The sequence below is a fragment of the Leopardus geoffroyi genome, chromosome B1 (assembly GCF_018350155.1).
Source record: "Leopardus geoffroyi isolate Oge1 chromosome B1, O.geoffroyi_Oge1_pat1.0, whole genome shotgun sequence".
Classification (NCBI taxonomy): domain Eukaryota; kingdom Metazoa; phylum Chordata; class Mammalia; order Carnivora; family Felidae; genus Leopardus; species Leopardus geoffroyi.
In genome coordinates, this window is record NC_059327.1 from 171453617 (window position 1) to 171476603 (window position 22987).

General features: G+C 38.8%; 1 protein-coding gene across 4 annotated transcripts in view; it reads right to left on the minus strand.

Moving 5' to 3' along the window:
* Positions 1-4127: 4127 nt before the first annotated feature.
* NSUN7 (NOP2/Sun RNA methyltransferase family member 7) overlaps positions 4128-22987 on the minus strand; it is a 52132-nt gene continuing 33272 nt past the window's right edge. For 3 of the 4 annotated variants that reach the window (XM_045474269.1, XM_045474270.1, XM_045474272.1), the window contains exons 9-12: positions 19425-19526; positions 14089-14206; positions 6580-6703; positions 4128-5742 (exon numbers count right to left, since the gene is read on the minus strand). In XM_045474269.1, the coding sequence (XP_045330225.1) occupies positions 5104-5742; positions 6580-6703; positions 14089-14206; positions 19425-19526 (983 nt within the window). In that variant the 3' untranslated portion in view covers positions 4128-5103. The remainder of the gene's footprint in view (positions 5743-6579; positions 6704-14088; positions 14207-19424; positions 19527-22987) is intronic. The other variant, XM_045474273.1, reaches the window with a different exon arrangement.

Here is a 22987-nt window from a genome sequence, read left to right on the forward strand (position 1 = left end):
CCAAAATAGCAGTTTCCTGCTTCACGTTTCTCATGTACTTACAAAGATACTCAGATTTAGACTCTTGTTGACATTGTTGTTTTAAAAGGAAGTTGCTAAGGAGACCAATCTAAATATTAGTCTTATTTGCTTCTTAATGTCAAAATGCGTTAAGAACATCCGGTTTTAAAAGGAGCACTTTATTTACCCACTGCTGTGTACTTGTCAATGGTTTCCACATTCTTATCACATTTGAGCCTTACAAGGTAGGGAAAGGTACTAAACACATTTGAGAAATAAAAATATAAAGTACCAAGAGGCTCAATCACCTTGCCTAAGATCTCTCGAAAGTTTGTGAGAGAGCCGGGACAAAAGCCCACGCTTCCCAACTCTGTTATAAGTTACGCTTTTACATCGGTGAAGAAGAGTCTTTCCAAAATTACTCTGGGCATATCTAGTTATTGTCAGGAAATCTTAGAATTCCCTGTAGAAGGCGGGAAATATGTCCCAATTACTCACGCAGTGATATTAATCATAAAACCATCGCCCTCTCTCAGTCCAGGACTGTTTTCCTGCAGTGTGCCTCAAATGTGTTGTAGAGGACAGGATTCTACACGCTGTGCGGCCTGTTCAACTTACAAGGTTTTCCAGAGATGATGTTACTTGTGATAGACACATTCCTAACTCATGGTACTTAGCCACCAGAGAACACGACGGAGCAGGTGGCCTTCTGCTGTTCCCTCAGAACTCTGGAACTGTTTGCTAGCACCCTGGTGTTATGACCAAAATGATGCCACTGTAGAAATGAATTCTACTTCTCACCAGCCTATATGCTATTCTATCTGAAGTAACCAGTGCCATCATAAGAAATTATTGCATTAAGAAAGTCCTTACTGTGCCCTTTGAAAAGCTGTTCAAAATTCAATCATGATGATGTTTCATCTCGAGCTCCACAATGAAAGGTTTTAGTGTGATAAAAATTCTGAACAGGTCATCCACTTTTATATTGGAAATCTCTACCCGAACCCACCGTTCATTTTCTAAGGCATACATTTGTTTGTTTTCAGGATCAAGAATACTGAGCTAGCTTTAAGTAGCAAACTGATTTATATATGCAATTATAGGATGCATTAAGACGAACAATAGCCTTTACATATTGAAAACTTTACTGCAGATATTTTGTTTTGAAAATAGCTTTGCATACTAAATGCAATTAATTTTGTAAAATTGATTATGTTAAACAGTACGTTCAGACACTTTCTGCCATGGCCAAAAAGTATGTATGAAAGTATGTGTGTATTTTCCTGTGTGTGGATGCCGGTGTTTTACCTGATATTGTGGTGACATTCAGTTATCTATGCATTCTTTGTATCTGTGACTCGGTAAACAGGCAGCCATGTTCACTATGCCTTGTATGTCTTATCATTTTTTTAATTAACCTGTTAAATACAGCTTAAGATATTTTTATTTTATTTATTCTATTTTTACTGAAATATACTGCATTATCGTGTTAATGTATTCTCTTTACTGGATAGTATCTCACAAGGTATCCAGGCCTAAGTAATCTCAGTGAACTATACGTTGCCGAAAAGGTGGTTTTGTAATGATTTGTAGACACATTTCTATTGGACTATGTAGAAGAAATGGCAACATGCTTCAAGTTCCTTTTATTTTTTAAAAGCAGCTAGATAGACGCAGACTGGCCACCTCATATATGCGCCTCTTGGCAGCCTCAAGGGGAAGAGCCAACACGCCTGTGGCAAACCTAAAGCACCGCTTGGGGCTGTGTGTTTACGTCCTTCCCAACACCTGTCATCTCCTCTAGGCGACAGACACGTGCCCACAAGCCCTCTGTTCACCTGGATAGAAGACCACCCGTAGCTAATTAGGACCATTGTTTTTCGTTCGTGTCTGTCTGACTGCATGAGGGGACATTAGACCCATCTCCACTAAAATTCGTTCCTGGTGAGAAACTGTTGGCACCGCTACTTTGTCAAAGAGCCACTCCGATCTCAGGACGGAGTAGAGATTGGTAAGGTGATTCCACACAAGGTCACCTGCTCGAAAGCCCTAAATCTTTCCTCCTTTTCTAGTATGACACACGCATTTCATTAAGCATTGCAACACAGATTCAAGATTTCACAAACATGAAAAACATCTCTCTGAGACGAGCACAATGTAGCCAGTAAAACCATTAGCTCTCTAGTTTGCCAGGCTTCCTTAACCTAATACCCAGATGACGTGTGTGTTATACAGCCAGTAAAATGAAGTTCAATTTATCTCAGCTTCAGAGAAAAGATTCCACTCACACCCGATCAGTGAGAGCACTCCCTGCCATCCAAAGCGGCTTGTTTATCCTGAAAGAACGTTTGGTTTTGCTTTCGGCCCCGTTTGCTGTTGACCACTTTGACACATTTAAATGTAATATGTTGTGAGAATAAACTTAGCTGCATAAAACGTCTGGCTCATTTATCTGACATCTCAGTCCTATAGGTCCAGGAATGGAAATACAAGTTCAGTGTCGCCACGCTAGTCATTTTGTTTTCAAATTATTCTGCTTTGCTATTGCAGGTTTCCACCTGGTTAAGAACCAGAAAGTAACTTTAAATTCTGAGTAATTAATTCATCACACTGCTCTTATCTGGTGACCAGGAAGGACCGCTGGCATCCTGAGTCACCAACGCAAGGCCTGGGTAAGCAGTCCAGTGTTAAGAGTCTATCTTTCATATCCTTTAAGAGTCTGACGTCAAAGAATGAAGAATAAAGTTGCACAGGCACTAAACCCAAAAGCAAAGGTAGCCAGAAAAACCAGTTCAATCTGGGCTAGTTCAACTGTCAGACGTGGAAGAGAAGCAGAATGTAGAGTAGGTACCCATTTTTCTGGTTCCTCTTGCGTTTCCGCCCCATCGTTTCTCTTTTACTCTATTAAAGGCAGTTACTGTGAAGGAACGAAATTTCATTTCGGTTTCAGGTATTATATTAGTGGTAAGTAATTTCAGATAAAATTTGCTATTGGAGAATCTAAATACCAGCAAATCTATTTTAGACTTTTGCAGCACTTCCCTGTACGAAGCTCAAGAAAGGAAAATGTCCGTGTAATCAATATTCTCCTTCACTCAATCCCTCATGTTGTCTTTATCCAAAGCATTTTTCCCTTTTTACTCCACAAAAGTACTTAAATAATTGATCACGCCCTTCTCAGAAGACTCTCAAAGAAGAAAACTACAGGCTTAACGAACCATTCAGCATCTCCATATATTTCTGAAGAGAACAGTGACAAGCGTGTTAGGTAAGACACTGAAAATAAGTGGCTTCCATTGTGATGCGACACGAATCACAAGCTTCTCAGAAAACAGCCTCAACTATTCCTTCACCATGAGAGTTTCCTTTTCAGAACATCACAGAAAATAAGGGTCTGAGACCTGCTACTCATGGACAGTGGCATCCTTTCAGCTTGGGGCAGGGGCAGAGCACAGGGGGAATGAGCGATTCCCTGGAAAACACTCCAGCTCTTCACCCAACAAAGTTCACTGCAGCTGCAGTAGTGCCCTCGGGGCACGGAGTGCTCCAAGCCAGAGCAAGAGGAGAGACACCATATCCGGAACAAAGAAATCTATCGTTTTTTATTTTTGCAGTCAGTAAAGTAAGCTGAGCATTTAAAACACTTCTGGACCTGCTGAGAGTCCTAATTGAGAATTCTTTGAGGATTGAAATTTCCGAGTATATGAAGGCTTGTTCCCTTTCTTCGTTGACGCATTCTATGTAAATTTTTAGCTAAAATAAAGATTTATTACCAATAAAATGAAATGCGCCATTTTGTTGAGCCTCACTTCAAGTGAGAAAATAAAGGATAGGGTATTAGGCTGAAATAGACCTAAAAATTCATCTTGAAGATAATACTCTACTGAAATCATGCCACCTGAATTGAACATTTAGGAATTTACATAACACTGTTCAACACGACTAGATTCTGAAAATAGAACTTTATATTCAAACGTTGTCTATGAACATGTTTTTAAACAATAGGTTTCATAGTTGTAACTTACTTGATTAAATGTCAAACAATTTCTGTTTCCATGATGAAGAAAAAAAAAAAATCAATAGACCCCAAAATGATAATCATACCAATTCTTGGTAGGCAATGGATGATACATTCAAGATGAATTGACTTTTAATATAATTAACATAGTGCTACAATATATTTTAGTTGTGCATCAGAGATGATTTACCAGTTTGATTACCGTGTACCATTTGAAATGACTTGTAGATTTTAGCATTTCACCTGATCTTTGAACAGAATCAGACATTTTTATGGATTTCTTCAATAACAGGTGTCACTTGCAGTCAACAGTTTTGCCTCTTCCTCAGAATTATTACTATTTGGATGGAAATTTGTGTACAGTCACTTTTTTACAACCATATTTGGTAGAAGGGATAGCTGATTGTGTTCAGTCTGCTCAGGATCCCAGAAGCTCTTTTGATGAGAAACCGTTTTTGCTCTGTTAACATACTTCTGAACTATGCACACCTGGAACTTCAGAACCTCCTGTTCTTCCTACTCAATCTCAATCACATCACAAAAACTCATGACACCCCCCCCTCCGTTTAAAGAATATTTTGATATTTAAGAAAAAAATCAACCTCCATAGCAATTGAAAATGTCAAACCGCAGGTGGATACTGAAAAAGCAACATAAAGTCAGTGTGAGAGGCCAGCATCTTTTCCGTATCTACACTCTAGTAAACCACCTCAAGTCTGTTATAAGGCAGACAGTGTTTCCCGTCAGGAAAAATTGTTGCAGCTTTCTCTTAAAACTGGTGTCCTGAGTCCAGACTGAAAGTTAACAAGAGGGATACAAGTTCTAACAGCTGATCCTGAGTCTAAGCTGGACATTCTAGAACAGATCAGCACTGAGCTGTGGAAATGTAGGAATTCTGCTTTTGTTGAAGTGCCTACATTGTTATTTCTCACTTGTCTTAATTCTCTTGAAGTTAATAGCACCTTTAGAAGATACTAAGTGGCCAAAAGGATGAGTATCTTGTATAGGGATGGCTAACCTCAGAGAAATATCAGACTTTGAAAAAACATGAACTGCTCTTGACCCCTGTAAAAAACACAAGATGGTCAAAGCCATGGTCGAGGATGCCTGAGTAGGGAGGAAGGTAAGTTTTCTCTAGGCTTTTCCCCTCTTCTGGATGTTAATGGTGAGGGAAAGTAGTTGGGCATGACAGTGTTGGGTCCAACCCAACGATAGTAAAAATGTTGAGTTGGTATCTGAGATTTGATCCCTTGGGAACCTGAAAATGGCAACATTACTGGAGGCAAAACAATCTCTACAGGTTTCAGTGCCATCACTCTGTCTTCTGGGCGAGATCTTACCAAGTTTGTCTGCCGTTCATACGGTCTGGGTTGAGCTGTGTTCTTCATAAATGTAGGCACTAAAGGATTGCTGGTGGGCTTGTTGGGTTTTCTGACATGCGAGGAAGAACCAGCTGTAGTTGTATTTTTCTGTGGAAGAGATGTTTTTGTTGCTAATGTCTCTGACCGATTAGCATTTGCATTACTTTCTCGATTCAGGAATTCAGCAATTTTCATTTGGATGTCATTACTATCATTGGTGGGGGCTTTTGACAATGGTATTTTTGATTTCTTCTTCTTCTTCTCCCGTTTTGAAGCTTTGCCCAACTCAATTCCATCCAGTAGACCCTTTGCTGCAGCACGGGCCAAAACATCTTTCACAGACACTGCCTCAGATGGGTCCCGCTACAATCAAAAGAAGCAGTTACTAAATGTAGGAGTTAACTATTGTGTATATTACAAATTTTCTCAGTGTTTCAGTAAAAATAAAAGTGTATCTATTACTATAAAAGAAATGGTTTTTAGGCTCGAGTCCCTAATATAGCCCATAAACCTCAGTCAATGACTTTTTTTTAGACTTACACTTCCCCATTTGTTTTGTTTTTTGTTGCTGTTGTTTTAAGTTTTTATTTTTGAGAGAGAGAGAGCAGAGGAGGGGCAAGAGAGAGGGGGACAGAGGATCTGAAGCAGGCTCTGCAGACAGCAGACAGCCCGATGTGGGACTCAAATTCATGAACCATGTGATCATGATCTGAGCTGAAGGCAGATGCTTAACCCAGTCACCCTGGTGCCCCAAAACTTCCCCATTTGTAAATCTGACAGAAAAAAAAAATTACAGAGCTTATTTTTTCCATGTGAGCTAAGATGAACTAGAGGTGGCAAAGTGCTTGGAGAAGTGGGGGTGGAGAGCAGGCAAGGGAGGAACCCTCAGGGGGAATAGAAAGACAGAAAAAGGGACTGGGGGGCACTGGCTAGCTCAGCCGGAAGAATGTGCAACTCTTGATCTCGGGGTTGTGGGTTCGAGCTCCACGTTGAGTGTAGAGCTTACTAAAAACACAAACTTAAAAAAAATAGGGATTTTTGTGTCACACAGTAATAATTCTTTCTCCTGTCTTTTAGCTACTTATGAAATAAACACACCATTACAAAATGTTCACAAAATTCCTAGGTTCCTCTTTATGAGGCTTTGTTGTTTCTTAATTCTTAACAAAGTATAACATGGATTGGGATTTTCCCCCTTACCTCCCTTGTTAGAACAGAAAGAAAACAACCATTGGTAATTTCAGATGGTTCCATTCTGAAAAACTTATCAGTAGACAAATGTATTTCCTTTAAGGAGCACAGTGGAAGGACAGGAGGACTAAGCCTGCAGGAGATAGGAGCAAACAGGAAATAGTTAGAATGGCTCATTTGCCAATCGAGAGAGACACTAGATTGCAACAATTTTTCTTCTGTTACGTTTTCTAATCATTTAAACAAAAATTCCCAGTAAGCCTAAAATGCTGAAGCATCATAATATTATTATAAGTTAAAAGCTCTAATATTTCATGTTCAGAATTTATCACGCTTGCCAAGGCTTCCATCTCTAAACAACTATGCCAAGAATACCAGCCTTTCCACAAATTAAAAACTCTTTTCCAACTGAATAGTATGTTAACAAAAAGACTTCTATCAAAACCGGTAAATACATAGAGTAATCACAAAGGTGGAACAGAAAAAAATCCTTTACTTTCACATGTCAAAATACAAAAAGTATGACTTCCTTCCTCTGGTTACTTTTTGCACAATTACAATATAAAAATATGGCCCGTCATTTTCACTACCTTATTCTTCTCAACTACTTTTTGAGTATTAACAGATGAGTTATGTAGTGCTCAAGAAAGCATATAACAAAAGACTTGGTGTAAGGTCTCTAATCACTATTATGTGTAAGGTAACATTTTGGTTTTTATGTTTACTATTTAATTTCTCATTCAATAGTAATAAATAATAAATAATTCTTATATTCCCATGCTTTTACAATTAAAATATATTTAATCAAGGCAATAAATATTTTCCCATATAAGTTAAAATATCAGGAACTCTTATTAATAATTTTATATATTCTGAAATTTTTTAAAACCATTTTTTTCAAGTTTTTATTTAAATTCCAGTCAGTTAACATACAATGTAATGTTAGTTTCAGGTACAGAACTTAGTGATTTAAAATCATTTTAAATTTATATTCATTCACTATTTGCCTACTATGTGCAAGGCATATAATGATCAATTAATTCTCAATAGTTTACAATTTGGTTGGAGAAACTAATCAGTTTATTAAATTTCTTTTTAATGTTTATTTTTGAGAGAGAGAGAGAGAGACAGAGCATGAGTGGGGGAGGGGCAGAGAGAGAGAGGGAGACACGGAATCCGAAGCAGGCTCCAGGCTCCGAGCTGTCAGCACAGAGCCGGACGTGGGGCTCAAACTACGAACCATGAGAACATGACCTGAGCCGAAGTCAGACGCCCAACCGACTGAGCCACCCAGGCGCCCCCTAATCAGTTTGTAATAATATAAAGAAGACCCAATAAGAATGCTGAGCCAAGGAGAGACAAAATGAGGTAGTAATACAGAATAAGGCCCAATTAACTCTGGCCACAGGATAGCGCACGGGGAGACTCCACAGAGGAAGAACCACTGGTACTGTGTCTTGAAGGATAAGTTTCCCATAAGGTAAAGAAGGTATTTCTAGGCAGAAAGAAGGAAGGAAACGAAAGAAAGAAGGAAACAAAACACAAGTATCATGAACATGTTCAGGGTGCAGCAAGTATCTCCACGTGGCTGGGACATAAGGTGAGTAAAGGATGCAGAGGTCACTTAGGATGCAGGCAGACACGTGACCTCAAATGACATGCCAAAAGTGGCACAGAAGGTGGTGCTTAATAAGTGTTTATGCTGAACTCAGCTGAAGTATAATAGCTGTGTAGGGGGGCACCTGGGTGGCGCAGTCGGTTAAGCGTCCGACTTCAGCCAGGTCACGATCTCGCGGTCCGTGAGTTCGAGCCCCGCGTCGGGCTCTGGGCTGATGGCTCAGAGCCTGGAGCCTGTTTCCGATTCTGTGTCTCCCTCTCTCTCTGCCCCTCCCCCGTTCATGCTCTGTCTCTCTCTGTCCCAAAAATAAATAAAAACGTGGAAAAAAAAAAATAGCTGTGTAGGTACTAAAGGCAAGAGAGCTAGTCCCTCCTCTCACCAACCCTGTAACCAACAAACCGAGTTTCTGAGGCCTATTTATTTATGTGCTGTACATAAATAGAAATCATCAAAAACAATTTGTTCACATAAGGTAAACAAATTCTTATGAAAAATAATGATTTCTTAACAAGTTGGACATACTTAGTTCCAAAATGTAAATATGAAGGTTGGGATTTTGTCAATTTTAATTTATTAATATATTCTTAGCGCCTAGAAGAGTGTCTGGTACACAGTAAGTATTCAGTTAGTGTTTAATAAATATGATATATTTTAGCTATATATGCTGTCTTTGCTAATGGTAATAATCCTAATTAAGATTGGTTAAGTTACCTTACAATTACCCCTACATAACAAATTTATTTCTAAACTCCAGGTTACAGGCCATTTCTCTGAATAATAAAGGAAGTTCATATCCAGTCTCGTGGATACCTGACTTAGATGATGACATTTGGGATTTATGCAGTTGATGATATTTAGGTGAGATTTTGGATTTAGAATTGATCCTGGAATGGGTGAGGACTTGAGGATATTGGGGTGAGTTGAATGTATTTCACACATGAGACAGACATCAATTGGGGGGGGGGACAGAGTGGACTGTTGGGGGCCGAATTGTGTCCTCCCCAAAATTCATGTCCACCCAAAACCCAGAATGTGCCCTTATTTGGAAACAGCGTCTTTGCAGATATTTAAGAGGAGGTAATACTGGAGTAGAGTAGACCCTAAGTCCAATATTGGTGTCCCTATAAGGAGAGAGGATACAGAGACACACAGGGAAAGAGGGCCATGTGAAGACAAAGACAGAGGTTAGAGTGACACAGCTACAGGCCAAGGGCACTAAAGATTGCTAGTGAACACCAGAAGCTGGGAGAGGCATAAAACAGATTCTTCCTCAGAGGCCCCAGAAGCCAACCAACCCTGCCAACACCTGACATTCATTCGGACTTCTGGTCTCCAGAACTGTGAGAGAATAAATTTCTCTTGCTATAAGTCACCAAGTTTGGGATAGTTTGTTGTGGGAGCCTAGGACAATAAGACACATGGCAAAAGGAATTTTGCAGATGTAATTAAGGTCTCTTAACCTTAAGCTATGCGTGTTATCAGGATGGACCTGACCTAATCACATGAGCCCTTTGAATGCAGGTCTATAGGGGTTCTTGGAAGATGGTAGTGGAATAGGAGGCCCCTAGGCTTGCCTTGTCCCACGAATACAATTAGATGCCCATCAAATCATCCTAAATACTCCAGAAATCAATCTGAAAACTGGCAGAACAAACTCCACAACCAAAGGCAGAGAAGAGGCTACGAAGTAGGAAGTGCGGAGATTTGGCTTGGGAGAGAAATGGATCATGGTGCTGCAGTGGGTTGGGAGCTGTCATCTCAGAGAAGGGTGAGGGACAAACTAGCACACGGAAATGTACAGGAGAGACAAATCCCCATAGCAGTGGACTTGGAAAGTGAAAGGGCCTAAATTTTGTGAGTTCTTTTAACCAGCAAGGCTCAGAGCCTGGAGTTTTAGAGGAGTTTTAAAGGAGGGCTTGGAGGACACTGGGGCTGCTCTTGGAGAGAAAGCAGGCAAAAACAGCAATCTGAAGAGTGCCTGGGCCACAGAGCGAGGAGGTTATTTGTTCATCTTGGAGCCTGTCCCGGATAGGCAGCATTCAATGGAGAGACCCCTCCAGGAACAAAGACATTGGCCAGTGTCATTTCCCTCCGCAGCCCCTCAACATAAGCACAGGGCCACCTGCAGGTACCAGTACGGCACCAACACTGGACACTTGCTACCTGACTTGCTTAAACCAAGCCCTGCCCCCTTGCCATCTGGAAGAACTGCCCTTTCCAGTCATGCTCGCCTCCATCTCAGTGTGGTAGGCCCCCTCCTCTAGAAGACTGGCCCAAACCCCTACTGACACCGCATCTCCTGACCCAGGTGTTTTGGTGAGGCCTCAATTCTGGTGACAGTGGAGATATGTCTCATTTCCCAAGCAGATCAGAGCACACCTAATTAAAATGCACCATATTCAGGCCAGGAACCCAACACTGCCCACAACAGGCAAAGAGAGTCTCTGCAGATAACTGGTCTGATGGATAAAGCAGTCAGGATACAACAGCAGAGCACACACAACACATTGGAGACACTCCCAGAAGTGCCAGGCCCTGGGGAAAAGGGGACCCTACACTGCAGGGCATTATAGGACCTCTTCTCCATAAAGCTATTACCCTCAAGAACAGGAGACGTAGCTAACTTTCCTAACACAGAGAAATAAGCACAGAGACTTAGACAAAATGAAAAGACAGAGCAATTTGTCCCAAATGAAAGAACAAGAGAAGGTGACAGCTGGAGATATAAGTGAAACAGAGTAACAAGCCTGATGGAGAATTTAAAGCAATGATCATAAGGATACTCACTGGACCACACCAAGGCATACTGTTGTTTATTATTAATATTGTTTTAAGTAGGCTCCACACCCAACATAGGGCTCAACCTTACAACCCCAAGATCAAGAGTTGCATGCTCTACTGACTGAGCCAGCCAGGCACTCCACCAACACACTGTAATTAAAATGGTAAAATATAGTGATAAAACAATATTAAAAGCAGCAAGACAAGACAATTTCATACAAAGGAAACCCTGTAAGGCTATTAATGGCTTTTTCTGCAGAAACTTGCCAAGCCAGAAAGGAATGGCATGATATATTCAGAGTGCTGAATGGGAAAAACCTGCAGCCAAGAATACTCCATCCAGCAAGGCTGCAATTCAGAACCAAAGGAGAGATAGTTTCCCAAACAAAAACTAAAGGAGTTTGTGACAATTAAACCAGTCCTGCAAGAAATATTAAAGAGGACTCTTGGAATGGAAAGGAAAGGCCAAGAATGACAGTATGAAGGTAGGGGACACCAACGCAGCAAAAATGAATACTTCTTTAAAAAATCAGTGAAGGAACTCACAAAATAGAAGGATGTAAAGTATGATGCCGTAAACCTGAAACATGGGGAAGACAGGAGTAAAGAAAGGGTTCAAACTGAAACAACCATCAACCTACTGTAGACTGCCACATGCAGAAGATGTTATACACAAACCTAACAGTATCAAAAACCACTAATAGGCAAAGAATAAAGAGATAGAAATCCAAATTATCACTAAAGAAAACCAGCAATCCATGAAAGAGAGAATGACAAGAACAAGAAAATCTTCAGAAACAACCACAAAACAAGTAATACAATGGCAGTAAAGACATATGTATCAATAATTACTTTGAATGTAAAAAACATTCCAATCACAAGACATAGTGTGATAGAATGGATAAAAAACCAGACCCATCTATATGCTGCCTACAACAGACCAATTTCAGACCTAAAGACACCTGCAGATTGAAAGTGAGGGGATAGAAAAACATTTATGGTGCAAACAGATGTCAAAAGAAAGCCAGAGGGGTGGGGCACCTGGGTGGCTCAGTTGGTTAAGCAGTTAAGTAAGCATCAGACTCTTGGTTTCGGCACAGCTCATGATCTCATGGTTCGTAGGTTTGAGCCCCATATCAGAATCTGCGCTGGCAGCAAAGAGCCTGCCTGGGATTCTCTGTCTCCCGCTCACTCTGTTTCTGTCTCTGTCTCTGTCTCTGTCTCTCAAAATAAATTAATTAAAAAAAGAAAGCCAGAGTAGCAATACTTTTATCAGACAAAATAGACTTTAAAACAAAGACTATAACAAGAGGCAAAGAAGGACACCATATAATAATAGAGGGGGCAATCCAACAAGAAGATACAACAATTGTAAACATTATGCACCCAACGTGAAAGCACCCAAATACATAAAACAGTTAATAACAAACTTAAAGGAGCTAATCTCTAAGGAACATAGATGCAAAAATTCTCAACAAAATACTAGCAAACTGAATCCAACAATACATTTAAAATATCATTCACCGCAATGAAGTGGGATTTATTCCTTGGTTGCCAGAGTGGTTCACTATTTGCAAATAATCAACATAATACATTACATCAATAAGAAAAAGGATAAGAACCATAAGATCATTTCAACAGATGCAGAAAAAGCATTTGACGAAGTACAATATCCATGCATGATAAAAACCCTCAACAAAGATTTAAAGGGAAAACACCTCAACATAATAAAGGCCATATATGAAAAACCCATAGCTAATGTCATCCTCAATGGGGAACTGAGAGCCTTAACCCTAAGGTCAGAAAGAGGACAAGAATGTCACTCTCACCACTTTTATTCAACATAGTACTGGACATCTTTTTTTTTTTTTTTTTTAATGTTTATTTTTTGAGAGAGACAGAGTGTGAGTGGGGGATGGGCAGAGAGAGGGAGACACAGAATCCGAAGCAGGCTCCAGGCTCTGAGCTGTCAGCACAGAGCCCGATGCAGGGCTCGAACTCACGAGCTGTGAAATCATGACCTGAGCCGAAGTCAGTCGCTCAACCGACTGAGCCACCCAGGCGCCCCCTTTTATTTTTTTAAGTTTATTTCTTTATTTATTTTGAGGGGGAGAGAGAGATAGAGAGGGAAGGGGCAGAAAGACAGGGAGAGAGAGAGAGAAACAGAGAGAGACAGAGAGAGAGAGAGAATCCCAAGCAGGCTCCACAGAACCCAACATGGGTCTCAATGTCACCAACCATGACATCATGACCTGAGCCAAAACCAAGAGTTGGACGCTTAAACAACTGAGCCACCCAGGTGCCCCAAGGTGTTATATATTTTTAGATCTATTCCTTATTTTGATGTCCACAGTTTAGATGGAATATTATTGCTTATCCTCTCTCCCTCTATTTTATTGCAGCATTTTACCCAGAAGCTACCTGAATTGTTTAGGCTATTTTTACCTCAGTCCTTGTGAGGGACAAAGGCTACAAGGAGCTTAGAAATGTGTTTTCAGGTAATAAACATCCAATTAAATAATTTTGCTTTTCCTTTCTTTTTTTTGAAGTTGTTAAACTTATTTTGACAGAGGGTGTGTGTGTGTGCAAGCGAAAGAGGAACAGAGAGAGGGGGAGAGAGAGAGAATCCCAGGCAGACTTCATGCTCAGTGCAGATTATGCAGGTCTCGATCTCACGACCATGAGTCCACGACCACAAGATCATGACCTGAACCAGTATCAAGAGACAGACACTTAACCAACTGAGCCACCCAGGTGCCCCTCTGTCTCCTTTCTAAGTTTATTTTATATACTTACTTTTCTTGTACTGCACTGAGGCATAAATGTATAACTCGGGATATAAAGTTCAGGCCCAATTTATCCAGAAATCAATCAACTCAAAGCCAAAATGCATTTAGCTTTACCAACGATAACAACAAAAAGAATTTTTAGAAGTACAAGAGAATGCTCATGCCAATCCATCATAAAGACTACAGAATCTGTTATAGTTGTAAGAAATTAGGTTGTTTGGTCATGTTAAAGTATAACAAGAAGGATGTGGAATGTCTTTAAATAACTTAAAAATCATAATCATTCATGCTCAGAATATTTGAGTTCAGAGCAATCCTTTCCTTTCTTACCTATAAGGTTGTACTTTAATCCCATGGTCTTGAAATTCCAGTGCTTTCTTAACAACACCTTCATTTTCTTCTGGATAAACTGAACACGTGCAATAAACAACTGCTTGAGCTTTAGTAACTATATGCAAAGAAGGTGGTAATTAATAATAATGGCCCCATTAACAATCCTAAACAGACTTATGTTTCCAAACATCTATTTGATACTAATACCACATGGTTTTGATGGGAATGATTTCCATAGATGCTTGCATTATTCCCCTCTTCAAAACATGTATTAGTAATGTAGTCTGTGGCCAATAAGTAAAGTAAATCTAACTGGAGTGTATGGAAATTGAAATTTTTCTTTCAAGTTTTTATATAAATTCCAGTTAACACACAGTGTAATAGTTTCAGGCGACGAATTTAGTGATTCATCACTTACATATAATACTCAGTGCTCACCACAACAAGTGCATTCCTTAATCCCCCTCACCCATTTATCCTATTCCCCTGCCCACCTCCCCTCCAGTAACCATCAGTTTGTTCTCTATAGTGAAGAATCTGTTTTATGGTTTGTCTCTTTTTCCCCCCATCTGTTCATTTGTTTTGCTTCTTAAATTCCACATGAGTGAAATCATATGGTATTTGTCTTTCTTTGACTGACTTATTTCACTTAGCATTATACTCTCTCACTCCATCCACATCATTGCAAATGGCAAGACTTCATTTTTTATGGCTGAGTAATATGCCATTGTGTGTGTATGTATAGATATAGATGATACAGATATAGATATAGATGCCACATCTTCTTTATCCATTCATTAGTCAATGGACATTTGGGCTCTTTCCATAGTTTAGCTATAGTTGGTAATGCTGCTATAAACATCAGGGTGCATGTATCCCTTCAAATCAGTATTTTTGTATCTTTTGGGTAAATAGTGTAGTGGCTGGATCATAGGGTAGTTCTATTTTTAACTTTTCAAGGAAACTCCATACTGTTTTCCACAGTGGCTGCACCACTTTGCATTTCTACCAACAGTGCAAGAGGGTTCCCCTTTCTCCACATCCTCACCAACACCTGTTGTTTCCTGTGTTGTTCATTTTAGCTATTCTGACTAAATGATTTAGTATTTAGACATATTTGTATTTCCTTGATAATGAGGATGTTGAGCATCTTTTCATGTTTCTGTTAGCCATCTGGATATCTTCTTTGGAAAAATGTCTGTTCGTGTCCTTTTACCCACTTCTTAACTATATTATTTGGTTTTGGGTGTTGATTTTGATAAGTTCTTTATAGATTTTCGATACTAACCCTTTATTAGATACATCATTTGCAAGTATCTTCTCCCATTCTGAAAGCTGTCTTTTAGTTTTGTTGATGGTTTCCTTTGCTGTGCAGAAGCTTTTTTATCTTGATGAAGTACCAATAATTTATTTTTGCTTTTGTGTCCCTTGCCTCAGGCGACCTAATAAGAAGTTGCTACGTCTGAAGTCAAAGAGGTTATTGCCTGTGTTCTCCAATAGGATTTTGATGGTTTCCTGTCTCACATTTACATCTTTAATCCATTTTCAATTTATTTTTATGTGTGGTGTAAGAAAGTGGCCCAGTTTCATTTTTTGCATGTTGCTGTCTAGTTTTCTCAACACCATTTGTTGAAGAGACTGTCTTTTTCCCATTGGCTATTCTTTCCTGCTTTGTTGAAGTTTAGTTGACCTATCATGGTCAAATTCTGGGTTTTCTATTCTATTCTATTGATCTGTGTGTCTATTTTTGTGCCAGTACCATACTGTTTTGATTACTACAGCTTCACAATATAGCTTGAAGTCCAGAATTTTTGCTGTCTCCAGCTTTGCTTTGCTTTGCTTTGCTTTTTCAAGATTGCTTTGGCTATTCAGGGTCTTTTGTGGTTCCAAATAAATTTTAGGATTCTTTGTTCTAGCTCTGTGAAAACTTCTGGTGGTATTTTGATAAGGATTGCATTAAATGTGTAGCTTGCTTTGGGTATCATAGACATTTTAACAATATTTGTTCTTCCGATCCATGAGCATGGATTGTTTTTTCATTTCTTTGTGTCATCTTCAATTTCTTTCATCAGTGTTTTATAGTTTTCAGAGTATATATATTTTACATCTTTGATTAGGTTTATTCCCAGGTATCTTATGGCTTTTGGTGCAATTCCTTAATCAATTCCTTAATTTCTCTTTCTGCTGTTCATTATTGGTGTTTAGAAATGGAACAGAATTCTGTATATATGTTTTGTATCCTGAAACTTTAGTGAATTCATGTATCAGTTCTAGTAACTTTTTGGTGAGTCTTTTGGGTCTTCTATATAGACTATCATGTCATCTGCAAATAGTGTAAGTTTGACTTCTTTCTTGCTGATTTACATGCCTTTTTACTTCTTTTTGTTGTATGATTGCTAAGGCTAGGACTTCTAGTACTATGTTAAATAGCAGTGGTGAGAGTAGACATCCTTGTCTTGTTCCTGACCATAGAGGAAAAGCTCTGTCTTTCCCCATTAAGGATGATATTAGCTGTGGGTTTTACATATGTGGCCTTTATTCTGTTGAGGTATGTTCCCTCTACATCTACTTATTGAAGGTTTTTATCATGAATAATGTTGTATTTTGTCAAATGCTTTTTCTGCATCTATTGACAGGATCATATGGTTCCTATCCTTTCTTTTATTAATGTAGTATATCATGTTGATTGATTTGCCAATGTTAAACCACCCTTGCAGCCCAGGAGTAAATCCCTCTTCACCATGGTGAATGATTCTTTTAATGTAGTGTTGAATTCGATTCACTAGCATTTTGTTGACAATTTAGGTAGGCATCCATATTTATCAGGGATATTGGCCTGTAATTCTCTTTATTTTTTTTAACATTTATTTATTTTTGAGAGAGACAGAGCACAAGCACAGGAGGGGCATAGAGAAAGGGAGACACAGAATCCAAAGCAGTCTCCAGGCTCTGAACTGTCAGCACAGAACCTGATGAGGGGCCCAAACCCACGAACTGTAGGATCATGACTTGAGCCGAAGTTGGACACTTAACTGACTGAGCCACTTGGGTAGCCCTGTAGTTCTCTTTCTTAGTGGAGCCTTTATCTGGTTTTGGAATCAGGGTAATGCTGGCCTCATACAAAAGGTTTGGAAGTTTTCCTTCAATTTCTATTTTTTTGAACAGTTTGAGAAGAATACATATTAACTCATTTTTAAATGTTTGGTAGAATTCCTCCTATGAAGCCAGCTGGCCATGGACTTTGTTTATTGGCAGATTTTTGATTATTGATTCAATTTCTTTGCTGGTTATTGGTCTATTCAAGTTTTCTATTTCTTCCTGTGTCAGTTTTGGAAGTTTATATGTTTCTAGGAATTTATTGATTTCTTCCAGATTGTCCAATTTGTTGGCATATAGTTTTCATAATATACTCTTATTATTTCTGTGGTGTTGGTTGTTACTTCTCCTGTCTTACTTGTGATTTTGTTTATTTGGGTGCCTTCTCTTTTTTTCTTGATAAGTTTGGTTAGGGGTGTATCAATTTTATTAATTTTTTTCAAAGAACCAGTTCCTGGTTTCATTGATCTGTTTGGAAATTGAAAATACAATCAATGTGACTGACCTAGTTACAAACACAAATAATAGTGCAGATTACCATGAGCTTGATACTTCAGCCCTTCTCCCACAAGTCATATCACATAACTAGTTAAAAGGACTGTAGAAACAGACTTAGATGTGAATCCCAATTATGTTATTTACTGCTATATGATGCTGGGAAAATTACTTAAACTCTCAGATTTTTCATCTGTGAGATAATACTACTACCTGCAACTCACTCGTTTATTCACCCATATCAAGAACCTACTATAAGCTAAGCACTATTCTAGCATCTAAGATACATAGACAAAAATCTCTTCCCTTGGGGAGATTCTTCGCCATGTTTTATTGATATGATAAGACACAGATACATAGGAAAATCATATAGTATCTTTAGGGGTTGATAAACAGTGTAGAGAAAAAGCAGGGATGGAGGATAGTTGTAGGTGATAATACTGTAATTTTAAACAAAGTAGAGAAAGCATCAAAAGATTCAAAAAATTATTTACCAACTTTCTAATCTTCCAACTAACTTATTTCATATTATCATATATATCATATATATATCATATATATATATACATGTATTATCATATTATCACAGAGCCTGACACAGGGCTCGAACTCACGGACCACAAGATCATGACCTGAGCTGAAGTTGGCCACCCAACCAACTGAGCCACCCAGGCGCCCCTACATATTATCATATTTAAATTAATGTTTATTAGAGCATCAACTAAAAAAGCAAACCTGCTCTGTGCTTACCATTTGCCTTATTTCTACGTCATTATATCTTTATGTACTGAATTATCTATACCTGTATACTTATCTTTGAGCCTTTGGAGATCAGGATTTATTCACACTCATATCCCTAACATCCAACATAATGCCTGACCCAGAGTAGGCACTTGATAAACATGCACTGAATTAATAATAGTTTATGTAATTTCTCAGAGACTTCTCCATTTTCCATATCCATATCCATTTGAGGGCAATGCTCCTCAAAATCTAAATGGTACTCAAATCTAAATGGAGTGATTGAAACAATAAAATAAATACCTAAAGACCTCATTTACTCAGACTTCAACTTACTCAGGCTTTATTTATAATTGTACTTCTCTATTAATCTCTATTTAACACTAAGAGACTTAAGAGTTTGATTAAAATTTGGATTGTAGAATATGGCCAGGCACAATGACAACAGAAAAATTACATCAAATAAGAAGCCAAAGAAAAGAAACAGAGAAAATAAAACTGTTCCATCACGGATATACATAATTATTTTACTCCAGCATTAAGCAACTGTCCTTGCTAACCTATGCTACAAATGATAGTACAACATCTATTTTTAAAAGACAGGTTGAGGGGCGCGTGGGTGGCTCAGTCGGTTGACCATCTGACTTCGGCTCCGGTCATGATCTCACAGTCTGTGAGTTCGAGCCCCGTGTCAGGCTCTGTGCTGACAGCTCGGAGCCTGGAGCCTGCTTCGGATTCTGTGTCTCCCTCTCTCTCTGCCCCACCCCTGCTCATGCTCTGTCTCTCTGTCTCAAAAATAAATAAAAACATTTAAAAAAATAATAAAAGACAGGTTGAATTGGTAAAAATAAATACTTTGATATTGGAAGGTGCTAAGGCTGAGTGTTCTGGAAAATTCACTTATGGCTCACACTTCATTGCCTGATTATAATAGATAAATGAAGTATTAATGTTTCTAAGATTTACAATGTATTTTAAGATTGAACTGATAATAAACTTACATTTCATTGCATGTGTTAGCTGTTCATATTGCTGTTGAACAAGAATGTGAAGTTTATCTTCTGATGTACCTCCTTGAGAGAAATCTTTAAGTAAACCTGTATCTAAAAGCAAAGAAATACTTTTAAATATATCACTATTAGGTGTTTTTCATATATTGCTATAATCACATTGTTTAATTTTTCAATCATTTCCCCTATTTTCTTTAAATGTTCATTTATTTTTGAGAGAGACAGAGTGTAAGGGGAAGGGAAAAGAGAGAGGGAACCACAGAATCTGAAGCAGGTTCCAGGCTCTGAGCTGTCAGCACAGAGCTGGACGTGGGGCCTGAACTCATGAACGGGGAGATCATGACCTAAGCCGAAGTTAGATGGTTAACCAACTGAGCCACCCAGGCACCCCAACCATTTTCCCTATTAATAACAGTTTTTGTGAAAAATATTTATTAAAACTAAATAAAGAGTATTATAAAAACGCTGAGTCAAAATTAAAAAACGAAATAAGGGTAATTTTGTTTAGTTTGGTTTTAGTATTGTTTTTCTTTCTTCTTTAAGTTCTTCTGAGATAGTCATCCTACAAGCTAACTTAGATTAGGTTCTGTCATTTAGGCACAGAAGCGAGAATGCTGTAAGTGTGGAGCCTAATAGAGGAAAAGAAAAAAGATTTATTTCCAAGGCAGAAACTGATGAGCTATAATCAGAGCTGAGTAGGAAAGAACACAAAAGGATACAGTTAAAAACATTAACTTACCGAAAGAAATTTTGGAAGGAAAGAATTCAGAGAAGTAAATCTAGTCTACATAGATTAAGAAACAGATCAAGAAGCTCTTAAAGTAACTTAAAAATTTTTCAAAACATACTTCTTGATAATATTAACTAGGATGTATTGAATACTACTTTGTATACAGTATTTTATTTGTCAACCCCCTGAAACATTATTATCCCTTTTAACATTAAGAAAACTGTTCAAACATACATTAAACCACTTATCTGAGGTCATATAGCTACTAGGTGAAGAGCCATATTTAGCTCAGAAATCTGACCAGAGTCCAAACTTCTAACTTCTCTTTATTCTGCCTCTCAGTAAGTCCCTGGAGTAGGAGAGCCAATTATTTATGCCATATATTTGGCTGTTCCCCATTCTAGTAATATCAGTAAAGGTTAATTAAACTCCATTTCTTCCCAATTTATTTTTACACTTCACATTTTTCTCTCTCTCTTCACCACTTTTAAGGACTATTTATACATTATTCTACTATAAAACCACATCAATTTACCTCTTTCACCCCATTTTATTGTATGTATTTTTTAATAATTTATTGTCACATTAGCTAACATACAGTGTATACAGTGTAGTCTTGGCTTCAGGAGTAGATTCCTGTGATTCATCACTTGCATACAACATCCATGTTTCTGTAGCATAGTGGTTATCACATTCGCCTCACAATATCCAGTGCTCATCCCAACAAGTACCCTCCTCAATGCCCATCTCCCATTTTCCCTGGCCCCCCGACCCCCCACCCTCATCAACCCTCAGTTTGTTTTCTATATTTAAGAGTCTCTTATGGTTTGCCTCCCTCTCTGTAACTTATTTTTCCTTCCCTTCCCCCATGGTCTTCTGTTAAGTTTCTCAAATTCCACATTTGTTATGAAAAAACATATATCTGTCTTTTTCTGACTGGCTTGTTTCACGTAGCGTAATACCCTCCAGTTCCATCCAAGTTGTTGCAAATGGCAAGGTTTCATTCTTTTTCTTCACCAAGTAGTATTCTATGGTATATATATGCCACATCTTCTTTATCCATTCATCAGTTAATGGATATCTGGGCTCTTTCCATATTTGGCTATTTTCAAAAATTTTTTTTAATGTCTATTTTTGAGAGAGAGAGACAGAGTGTGAGCAGGGGAGGGGCGGAGAGAGAGGAAGACACAGAATCCAAAGCAGGCTCCAGGCTCCGAGCTGGCAGCACAGAATCCGATGTGGGGCTCAAACTCACAAACCTGGAGATCATGACCTGAGCCAAAGTCAGACGCTTACCCGACTGATCCACCCAGGTGCCCCCATATTTTGGCTATTGTTGAAAGTGCTGCTATAAACTTTGGGGCACATGCGCCCCTATGAATCAGCCCTCCTGTATTCTTTGGGTAAATTCCTAGCAGTGCTATTGCTTCATCCCATTTTAAAATAATTCCCAGTTATTAGCAAGGAACAATTTCATGTATTCTTCAATGTTTCTCATATTTTTCAATGTTAAAATGTTTTTCAAACTAATTCATGATTTTTCCCTTCCACCTAGTATCCAAGTCTTTTCAATTCATCCCCACTAAACTTATTAGTCATATTTCTACCCTTGGCACTAGGTCAACAGCTTCTTATTTGCTCTGGCTATTACTTCCTCAGAGGAAACCCTCCTTTTTCCAGGTTTGCCAAAGACGACTTCTTGGCTTATCCTCTTGCCTCTTCAGCAAAGCTTTCAGAACATTGCTAATACCTAGGAAACTTTAAAAAAAAAATTTTTTTTTTAAGTTTATTTGAGAGAAAGAGTGCATGTGAGAGCAGGGAAGGACCAGAGAGAGAGAGGGAGAGAGAGAATCCCAAGCAGGCTCCACACTGTCAGCACAGAGCCCGATGCGGGGCTCCATCCCATGAACTGTGAGATCATGACCTGAACCAAAATCAAGAGTTGGATGCTTAATGGACTGAACCACCCAGGTGCCCCCAGGAAACTTTTTACTTTCTCCCTTTTCGTCTCTTGTGGTTCCCTTTGAGCTCCTCTCCCAACCCCAAGTTCATTTTTACCTATGGTTTATTTTTTTCTGCATTCCCACTTCAAAATGACCCAGAATAAGGCCAGAGTTTCTCAGTTGGGAGCTCTAACTCTCTTCACTGCTATGTCTATTATAGCTGCAGCTATCTCCTCCCCTCTTTTCCTATGTTTACTAATTCTTCTTATTTGATTATTTCCCAGTTAACATAGAAAGTTTCTCAGCTCACTATTCTCCACTTGACTTGGTTATTCTGTTTTACTCTCACTGCGAGGACATTTTCCATAGCAAGTCAAAAATTCCACGGGGTGCAGTGTACACCCAGTTCCAGACTGTCTGGTATCGTGGAATGTGCTAACTAATCTGAATTTGAATCCCAGCTTCTCTATTTACTAGCTACGTGACCTTAAGCAACTTGTGAGATTTCTCAGTCTTGTTCCCCTCCCCCACTGTGAAACAGAGATAACAAAAGAACACTATCCTCAAAAAGTTATTGTGAATATTAAGTGATAGTGATGGGTGCCACCTAGAATAGTGACTGGGACATACTTGTGCACAATAAATATGAGTTTCTTTCCCTCCATTTTTTTTCTCACTTTTGATCCTGACCTTGCTAGAAACAGAAAGTATTCACTATCTGCTGAATGTTGGTGAAATGTCTTCCTTATCTAATATTCTAGTTAACCTCATTCAACTAGGGCTTTCAACAGGAACAGATTACAGTAAGGATGCATTTCAGTCAATGCACGGCCATACACTGTGGTTTAAAAAGTGGCTCAGAGTGCCAGCCTCAGAGTCAG